Here is a 10,821-nt window from a genome sequence, read left to right on the forward strand (position 1 = left end):
AGCACAAAGAAACAGGCGACCCTAATTAAGGTAACAACTTGTATTTTCCTTTATGTCAGGTGAAATTAAAACTGCATACAAATATAGGCTATCAGGAAAATGCCAGTCAGTGCCCTTTCAGTTGGAATTCAAGCTCACGGAGGAAATTCAGGTACTGTGTGAAGATTATCATAATTTTGAAATCAGTGTTTATTTGTGTTTGAAGAACTCTATATACTAATATATTTACCCCCCCCCCCATTTAGAAAAACTTGTAGCAGAAGTGTAATAGAAGAGTAGTTTAAGATCTGTGTTTATTTTAAATATTTATATGCTACCTTTCTGCTCTTCGGTGAGCATATATGTGTTTTAGTCAGCGTTTAAAACCTTGTGTTTGAACTTGAAATGCTCTTCTTGTCTTTTCCCTTATTTGTCTTCAGAGTTTTTATGGTTTTGATTTTAATTTTGCAGTTTTATAACAAAACTATATTTTATAAATGTTGTGTACTGCTTTGGGAGGAAGGACTCCTGTCAAACCATGGATACAAACTCCCTAATGGAAAATAAATTGCAATTTCTTTTTTCTACCACAAGATGGCAATTGAATGCAGAAATGTAATCTCAGTTTCTTTAGGTTCAAAATTTCCTGTGCTTCAGTTATGTTCCATAGTGCTAAATCAATAAAATTTCTGTGAAGACTTCTACAATGACATATGCAAATCCTGTCTTTATGTTACTTGTGTACTTTCCTAAATTATGAATGCACAAACAGCTGTTGTTTACTCAAGTAACGAAATACTTCCAATACAGTCCCATATTCAGTTATACCTTATACACCCACTGACTTTAATGGTGTTAGAATGGACTTTCTTGTTATTGCATTGTTTATCTCTTATTTTGTTATTGCATTTGTTTATCTCTTATTGTTTGTTACTCCCAGTAGTAATGTCATTAACCTGGGAGACCTAGGTTTTACTCCCTACTCTGCTACAGAAGCTCACTGGGTGACCTTGGGCCAGTCACATGCTCTCAGTTTAACCTACCTTACAGGGTTGCTGTGAGGAAAAAGTCAAAGAGATAAGAATTATGTAAGCTGCTTTTGGTCTCCATTGGGGAGAAAAATGGGGTATAAATAAAGTGAAATAAAAATATTTTTTAAATGTTTTGCAGTCTTGTTTCCAGAGTGCAATAGAAAACAATGGGTATCTATGATCCATTCAGAGGAAAGATTTCCCCACCATCTCCCCACCTTTTACTTAAATGGCACTCAAGGCATTTTAAAATTTAAAAATAACAAAATATTTTATTTAACATGAGGGGAAAAGGTGAGGTGAAATTGGGTTGAAAATTTCTGAGGTAAAATCAGTACAGGCACAAACTTTACTTCTTATATTTCAGGCTAATGAGAGTTCCTTAAGCTATTTACAGTTACTTAAAATCTTTATGCTAAGAGGCTTTTGTTCCAGTGTTTCCCCAAACACTCTAGTATACTTTCTTTGAGTATTCTCTGATACTTTTGGTTTCTAGAAGACTGGCACACTCTTTCCAGTATGCAAATACTCTTCTCTTGAAACACCAATATTCATCTTGAGTTTTTAACTACCTCTTAAGGTGTCCAGAGGCAGTTTCTAATCACACCAGACCAGGGATTTAATTAATTTAATTTACTTTTTTTATTTATATCCCACCCTATCCTGCAAGCAGGCTCAGGGCGGCTTACAACATTAAGAACTTTACAGCAACATTAAATAAACCACATCCAAACAAAACAATATCATGATTACAGCATTGTCAAATTAATTCAAAAACCCAGATCCATGTCATTGACTACAAGTCATAAAACCACATATAGACTGGTGCACCTAAATAGTAAGGTGCTGGAGGAAGTGATGAGTTCAGGGGACACCCACTAGATCAATTAAAAGCCTGGCGGAAGAGCTCCATCTTACAGACCCTGTGGAACTTGAATAAGTCCTGCAGGGCCAGGATCTCCAGTGGGAGCTCATTCAATCAGATAGGGGTCCAGACCAAAAAGACCCTAGCCCTCATTGAAGCCCGTCGGGCATCCTTAGGCCCCGGGATCACAAGAAGATGTTGTGCAGCTGACCTCAAAGTCCGAGGGGGGGCTCGTGTGGGGAGAGGCGGAGATATGCAGGCCCCAAGCCATAAAGGGCTTTAAAGGTAAGAACTAACACCTTGAACCAAATCTGGTACTTGAGGGGTAGCCAGTGCAGTTCGCAGCACCGAGTGCATCCGCGCCTGTATAGGCCTCGATGCTAATAACCAGGCTGCAGCGTTCTGCACCCGTTGGAGTTTCCGGAGCAGGGTCAAGGGTAGCCCCACGTAAAGAGAGTTACAATAGTCTAATCTGGAGGTGACCGTTGCATGAATCACTGTGGCTAGATCATGGGGCACTCTTCAGAGCAGTCTTCAGAGTTAACTTCCTATTTGACTAAGTAAGGTATTTTCTTCTCTTTGCCCGAATGAGCACACTCAAAATGTTTGCATTTACAGTCCTCCTGCATTTAAAGACATGTAGCTTCAGTTCTTCTGGGTTTTTAAAGTTAATTTGTTTTGAAGTTTGGTGGTCTCTTTTTCTTTTCATTCTGTCATTTTGGGATGCACAACATAAAAAAGGTATTTCATGGCATATTAGTGCCCTGTTGATTACAGTATTCCATGCTACTTGAATTTTGCAGCTGGTCACATTAATTGCCCAGGAGCTTTGGATTGTTCATTTATTGCAGAAACCAGAGTAATTCACTATTTCATTCCTCCTGTTTTCTAGATAGTTGCCCTAGAAATGACCAAGATAAAAGGAAAAAGAAACAGATCTGAAAACACTGAAAACAGCATTTCAAGGGGCATTTTGGGGATTATTTTGGGTTGCACTAGCTGTAGGGAGGGAAGAAAATCAGGCTCTTCTGATGAAAATCCTCCAATCTGTAGAAATGATCTGTAGGATCCAGCACCTTTGGACTGCGAGATACTTTATGTTGCTGTGCTATAATGATTTAATGCATTTGGTCATATTTTGTCTATTGAACAATTAGACAAAACAGTGTTCAACATCTTCGATCAGATTTATTATGTAGTATTTGTATACATACTTCATGTAAATTGAGATAATCTTAATGATTAATTAGTGCATAGTAATATTTTCTGTCAAGTTCTTATAATGTTTTGCCTAATATGAAACATTTATTATTTTTCAAACCAGAGTAACAAAAATGGTTATGCTGTGGTTTCTGATCTTAACATTATAATAGAATCTGAGGAGTCTTCTGATTTAAGCACGCTTGTATCCAGGTAAGACTCTCTTAATAATATAGAGGAATATTGCATGGGCATTGCATTTGGTATACCTGATTGGTTGCTGACACAAATGTATGCACAGTGCCTTTGTGATTGAGATGCAACATTACATAACCATGCTTTTGGGCATTGAGATATGAATTTCAAGTGCACTTTTAAGATATTGTGTTTTACCAACACACATTCATATTTGGAAGTTTTCTCAGTATTCACAGAAGTGTTATTTAGCTTTAGCTTCAGTAGTGCTATAAGAAGGGTGCCTTTTGTTGCTGGCCAATATTTGTGGTTGTGGCTGGCCCTGTTCCTTCACTGTGTCCTCTGCTTCCCAACCTTGTTCTGTGATTTAGAAGCTTTCCGACTTCCACCAAATTGCAGTGCAAAATCAATGATTAACTGTGCCCTTCTGTTTAGAGAAGGGACAATGGTGGCTAAAGTTGCTTATTCAGATTATTTATACTGTATAAATCCAATAATCATAAATGCAATGAAAACAGATAAAAATGCAACATAAAATCTTCTGAAATACTGATAACATAACAATAGAGCAGCTATAAACTTTTTAAGAAAATAAGGCTCCTAACCAGTATTCCCTCTAAGCAGAGTTAGTGCAAGCTAGCTTACAGTTTTTTAGCCTCTGGCTCACACATTTTTGTTTTAGCTCAGGAAAAATGGCCCCAGAGCAAACTAATTTATGCAGTGGCTCACAACTTTAATGCTAGTTGCTCATGAAGCAGAATTTTTGCTCACAAAACTCCACAGGTTAGAGGAAGAATTGCTCTTAACAGTCATGAGCTGAATGAAGGTTTTTATTGGTAAATACAAGATCATACACTTTGCACCAGGTGAGCCTCTTTGTGAAGTGAATTCTACAGTCTAGGCACCACTCTGGAGTTTAGTCATCTTGCCTTTGTTAGTAGCACAAACAGTGACATTTCTGATGATGTCTTAACTAGGAATGGATAAGGACTGGGAAAGTGGTTGTTTGTGTTGGTATGTGGGTTGATTTCCCAAACCAGTGGTTCATTTTGGTTTGTGATTAGTTTGATTTCCTGAACCAGTTTGTGGTTCATTTGGTTTAGGAGGTGGTTCAGTTTGTGGTTCATTTGGTTTAGGAGGTGGCAGAACAGCCCCCATGTGAGTTAGAAGTGTCAGACTCACTGGAAGTCTTCAGCAGGCTCTCCACCACCAGCCTTCCAAGTTTGGCAAAGATTGGATTTAGGATGTCTGGGTTATAGCACCCCCCCCAAGCAGGTGCCTTCAGGAAAGCTCAGCTCTAGCTTCAGGTTCAGTCCTTGAAACCACATCAAGGAACACCTTCCCAGCTGGGAGAGATATTTTAAAAATTGTCCCACTGTGTGGGGAAAAAAGGAGTCCCTCAAAACCTCCCCTAAATCAGCCATGTAGGAAACAACAACTGAATGAACTCTTCTCTCTTCATGTTGTAAAGTGAAAGCTGCTAAGTCAGGGCGTGGTATTATACTGGTATATAATCTGCTCCCATAGAGCAGAATGAGAGCCCCATGGTTGACTCCCAGAGCTGCCAATCAAGCTATGGACAACTGCTTTGGGTGTTACTAGGGCTCTCCACAAGTCCACCCCCAGCACTGCCAGGAATTGAATTGGTGCCAGGCTGTCTGGAAAATGAACCGCAGAAATGAACCATTATGGAAAAAAGACAGGGTTTTTTTTTGTTCAGGAATGATGCAACCAAATGAACCTGTTCAAAATGAACCACAAACCAGCCCAGTTCATGCTGGAATTGTAGTTTGTTTCTTGGTTGTGCCCATCCCTAGTCTTAACCAGCAGGCAGGTTCATGTGGAAAAACGCAGTTTTTACATACCTGATCTCAAACAACATAGAGCAGGGGTGGGGAACCTTTTTTCTGCCAAGGGCCATATGAATATTTATAACATCATTCACGGGCCATAAAAAATTATCAGCTTAAAAAACAGTGCTCCGCTGAGGGAGAATAATTCAGGCCAGTAAAATTAATGTAAATGATTGTTTTTCTATTTGAAGTCAAGTGGGGAGAGCCTAATCTGGCACACGCGCGCGCACCCGGCCCACTGCCCTAGGCAAATGTATAGGTCCAGGGCTTTTTTGTAGAAAAAGCCCAGCAGGACTCAGTAGCATATTAGACCACATCACACACTCATTAGCATATTAGGCCACACCATCTGGGATGATCAAGTGCAAACTGAAATGTGACAGTATCTTTTCCAGGTCCTGCTGGAAAAGTTCTGGCTGGCCAGCCAAGCCCCAGGGAGGCTGCCACACGGTACATCTGGGCCCTGTGATCCCTGCTGGGCCCTGGGGAGACTGCTGCATAGCGCGGCTGGGCCCCATGATCCTTGCTGGCCAGCCAGGCCCCAGGGAGGCTGCCACATGGCAATCTATGTATCTGTCCAGCAATCTATCTGTATACGGCCCTCGGGACGGAGATTCCCCACCTTGACGTAGAGCTTTATAAGTAATAGCACTTAGAATTCTATCTGGAAGCTGACTGGTAGCCAGTGGAGAGCTTTTACAGCTGTTGAGATGTAATCCCTGTAACTTGAACTTGATAGCAACCTAGCTGCTATATCGTGAATCAGTTGAACATTCTGAACTGTCACCAAAGGCAGCCACATGTAGAATGCATTGTATTCCAACCTAGATTCAATAAGAGCATGAACAGTTGTGGCCAACTCCTGCTTTTCAAGAGAGGACTGTTTCAGTTGGTGAATCAGTCAAAGGAAGTTAAAGATAGGACCCTATATTTTAAATGCCATGGGGCTAAACAGTTTTGTCCCAGTACCAAATTCTGGAGCTGGTCTACCAAGTACAGCATAATAAAATAAGAAGAGCCTTGCTGGATCAGACTAATGGTCCATCTAGCTGGCATAATATCTCACAGAGTGGCCAACCAGTTACCCTGGAGAGCCAACAAGGGAACTGAGAGGCTGAGGACTTTACCTGATATTGCCTTCTAATACTGGTATTCAGGGTTTTCCTGTCTCTGAATGTCAAGGTTCCTTTGTGTCATCATTACTAGTAGCCACTGATAGACCTATCCATACATCTCTCTATTGCCCTTTTAAAGACATATATGCCTGTGGCCATCCTTGGGCACTTTTTGAGTAAATGGAAAATGCAAGTGCCTTGGTGTTTTCTTAGTGTGGATGGATTCAGACCAATGTGTTCATTTACATGTGGTTCGTGCTGAGACTGAAACATTTGTATGATTCTGGCAGCTTTTAACCTGATGGAATTCATGTGGTAGATTTACTTCATGATTACATTCAAAGTAATGTGTAAATGGTACAAATATTTTTGGAAATGGACACTTGGGAGTTCATGTTAGATTTGCCTGCTTTTTATGATCGCAGCAAACCTACTCATGACATAATTCTTCCCAAAGTTGCTTTTTGGTACTGTGAAGTGTTTTAACTTGGCTTTTCTTGAGTAATCATCTCAGATTTAAGCCTATCAATAGTGTCCACATCTGGTTTCAATTGAATACTGCAAAGCTTTCATATTTCACATCAGTAGGGTGATTTGATTAGTCATCCACCCCTCCCCCCATTTGATGCCTCTGCTTTTTGTTTGGAATTAACTGCTTGTACTTGTAACTTGCTGCTAAGTTATATGTTGGTGTATTTTATATTGTTCCTGTATTTTTATAATCTGAAAGGTTTTTAAAATGTTGACTGCCTCTGCTTTTATTTGTTGTTGTTAGTGGTTTTACTGGTTATGATGGTTTTATTGAATTATATAGTAATATTATTATTGCATAATATCTCAGGAATACGTAACTAAACAGTCTGGCTAGATAAACTCTGAGGGATGGGAGAGGAAGCACATAAGGCCTTCCAAGATGGAATCCTCCATTAAAATTCATCCCTAATTTAAATATTCAGACTGATAGTTACTATTTCTGAAAAACAAATATCTTTTATTGTACAGATTACAGAAGTAGTATTATGTGGAAGGTTCTTTCCAACATAAATTCTGTAAAACTAACCTAGAAAGAAGTGTTCACCAAAGAAAGACTATTATTCACCTCAAAACCTCATACATTGTTTTCTAGGGTTGAAGAAAGTGGAAATCTTTTGCTGTTTTTCAAAAGCCTCTCCTGTTTTTCTGAGTGGTGTGAATATCGGAAATGTACTCTAGCCCATTTCAAGGTAGCATGTTCAAATCTTACATTCTCTGAACCTTCCTATTACAATGTTATTGATGGAGTTATGGCATAAGCAAAAAGAATGAGCAGTAATGCATCTGATTTAATGTATTTCATTTCATAATTTGTGTACAGAGTTTTGGGTAAAATAGTAACAAATTTACACCTGCTGCTTGTAGAATGAGATGGTGCTTCAAAACATTTTACGATCGTCTTGGTTGAGAGTTGGTTCCTTTCACCATCTACAATTATATGAAGCAGAAATGTGTATAAAATATTAGTAATTTGTGGGGGTCTTCTGAAAAGATCAATTATAACATGGCAGAGATGGGAAGGAGTTAAATAACTTAATTACAGCTATTTTCGGAGGATGTTATGATGATGATGTAAGTGAACAATAGTTTGGTCAAGAACATAGTAATCTGGATAATGAAAAGGAGTATGTTCTTCAGATTAAGCTGGGTGCTGTCTTCTTCTGGGCTATTTGAAAATATTACTATTGGCATTATAGCTCTGCTCCCATGACATGTTTATTTATAAAATTGATAAGCTGCCACTTTAGAGACCTTGCTTGAGGCAGCTTACAAAAAAAAACATGATAAAATAATAAAAAGCATGAAATTATAAAAAAATTAACAAGCTATTGAAAACCCAGCCAATAAAACAGCATCATTTTTTAGCAGCCTAGAAGTAGCATTGTGTAATGGTGAGAATGTTGCCTTAGAATCTGGGTTCCCCAGTTTTGTATTCCTACTTTTCTGCAGAAACTTGTTTGGTAACTTTGGACCAGGCACTCACTTAACCTAGTGTACCCCACAGAGTGGCTGTTAGCAGGGCCTTTTTTGTAGAAAAAGCCCAGCAGGAACTCATTTTCATATTAGGCCACACCCCCTGACATCACCATTGTTTAGCATAGGGCATTTTTGTAGAAAAAGCCCCGCAGAAGCTCATTTGCATATCAAGCCATACCCCCTGATGCCATGCTAGCCAGAACTGCATTCCTGTATGTTCCTGCTCAAAAAAAGCCCTGGCTGTTAGGAAGATAAAACAGAAAAGTGGACAGTTAGTGATCTAAGCCACTTCAGGGCTCCATTTGGGGGGAAAGTGGTTTAGAAAGGTAAATAGGCAAGCTGAAAATTAGTTTTTAAAAATCAAACTCTTAGATAAAAGCCAGGATAAAAAGAAATGTTTTGGCTTGATGCTTAAAAAAGAACAGGTGCCAGATGAACTTTAAAAGGAAGGGAATTTCACAGGTTGTTTGCCACTTCTCTGGTTGCTTCCCACCTCATCTCTCCAAGCAGGGATGCAGAAAGGAGGCCTTGTGAAGAGGATCTTTACTTGAAAGACCACCTCCTCCCATTATCTGCCACTAATCAAGCACTTTCCATTGTGCTTAGAGACAAATGGGCAGCCAGTGTAGATTTTTCAATAGATTTTCCCTGCCCCTGATGCTAGCCTGTCTGATGCATTTTGGACCAGTTGGAATTTCTGGGTGGTTTCAAAGGTAGCTCCGTGTAGCACACATTGTAGTAATCTAACCTGGATGATATCAAAATATTGATCACCATAACCAGATCACAGACCTTTTGAGAAACGGTCGTAGCTAATGTATTGGACAATAGGTCACATGAAAGACCTTTGCCTGAGATCCTGTCAGTCATAATAGACAATACTGACCTTGATAAACCAATGGTCTGATGGTATAAGGTAGCTCATGTGCTTGTGTACTTTGGTTTAAAAGGACGAGCTCTATTGTCTTTTATTAATGCGTGAACAGGAATATGGGATACAATGAAGACCTGGGTGACTGATCTGGAACAGAAAGCAATCAATAGCAGAATGCTGGAATAGAGAGCCAATCAGACTTGGGAACTGTAGAATGTAAGAATGCTTGCAAGAATAACAGTTAATTCAAAAAGCAAGTGGACATCTTTGAGTAATGTTACCTTGAGTTGTAGACTTATACTCTGAAAGGTCTAAGGTTCTAGACCCAATTACCCTCCTCCACAAGAGATCAACATAGTATTCTGGTATTGAATTGTGAGAAATACTTCGCAGACACTCTCACTTTGGGGTCATCCTCAGATTAGTGACCGAGAGTTTTATTATGACTTTTGCTGATTTTTCTGAAGGCACCACAGTGGTTTTAGTATATCATGATGGAGTTGGTAAAATGGGCAATTGTGTCAAATTAGGTTATAGGAAAAGGGAAGAAAGAATATGTTGTGATTTCATATATTTCCAGTAAGCTGAAAGGAAAGCAGCAAAAATAGAAAAAGGTGATGGGTGACAGAACAAAGTGGTACCATTCTTTTGGGAAGGGAAAGGTAATAGAAACAAAACTTCACTATCATGGTCAGCCACATAAGGCAAGACACTTAGAAAGGGGATAGAAAAGCCTAACTCTTTTTTTCTTAGGACAACTTGTTTTGTCAGGCATTTAGAGTTCTAAACCAGGGGTGGGGAATCTCTGTCCCTCATACGGCCCTTGAGGTCACTTGGTGTGGCCCTCGGGGATTGCTGGGCCAAACTGAGCAATGTGGCAGTCTCCCTGGGGCCTGGCTAGGCAGCGAGGATCGTGGGGCCTAGCTGCGCTGTACAGCAGTCTCCCCAGGGCCAGGCAGGGATCACAGGGCCCAGATGTACTGTGCAGCAGCCACCCTGGAGCCTGGCTGGCCGGCCAGAATTGCTTCAGGGCCTGGAAAAGTTACTGTCGCAGTTCAGTTTGCACTTCATTATCCCAGATAGTGTGGCCAAATATGCTAATGAGTGTGTGACCTAATATGCAAATATTAGAGGATGTGGTCTAATATGCTACTAAGTTCCTGCTGGGCTTTTTCTACAAAAAAGCCCTGGACCTAGGCATTTGCCTAGGGCGGTGGGTCAGATCTGTGTGCGTGTGTGCCAGATTAGGTTCTTCCCACATGACTACAAATAGAAAAACAATTATTTGCATTAATTTTGCTGGCCTGAATCATTCTCCCTCATAGGAGCACTGTTTTTTAAGTTAGTAGTTTTTTATGGCCCATGAATGATATTATAAATATCCATATGGCACTTGGCAGAAAAAAGGTTCCCCACCCCTGTTCTAAATAATGACAACAACAAAACAAAAAATGACAATGACAACAACAAAACAAAAAATGCTAGCAAATTCAAAGACAGTAATATTTTAAGTTTTCACATCTTATAAAATCATCATGTAACTGAGGTCTATTACATTAAAGTAGCATAGTTATATCAAAATGTCATACGTTGTCAACAATCAAATGTAAAACAGAGTGCGCATGATCATAATTTATTGACAAATAAGGTGCTTCTGAAGAAGACTTTGGACCGCAGGCACGAACACTTTGATTATCAT

The 10,821-nt window shown here is 39.7% G+C and overlaps 1 protein-coding gene across 2 annotated transcripts in view; it reads left to right on the plus strand.

Moving 5' to 3' along the window:
- CENPP (centromere protein P) overlaps nucleotides 1-10,821 on the plus strand; it is a 256,588-nt gene that overhangs the window by 8,572 nt on the left and 237,195 nt on the right. For both annotated transcript variants that reach the window (XM_060239891.1, XM_060239889.1), the window contains exons 4-6: nucleotides 60-151; nucleotides 3,200-3,288; nucleotides 7,365-7,461. In XM_060239891.1, coding sequence (XP_060095874.1) covers nucleotides 60-151; nucleotides 3,200-3,288; nucleotides 7,365-7,461 — 278 coding nt within the window. The remainder of the gene's footprint in view (nucleotides 1-59; nucleotides 152-3,199; nucleotides 3,289-7,364; nucleotides 7,462-10,821) is intronic.

This window comes from Heteronotia binoei, chromosome 5 (assembly GCF_032191835.1).
Source record: "Heteronotia binoei isolate CCM8104 ecotype False Entrance Well chromosome 5, APGP_CSIRO_Hbin_v1, whole genome shotgun sequence".
Taxonomy (NCBI): domain Eukaryota; kingdom Metazoa; phylum Chordata; class Lepidosauria; order Squamata; family Gekkonidae; genus Heteronotia; species Heteronotia binoei.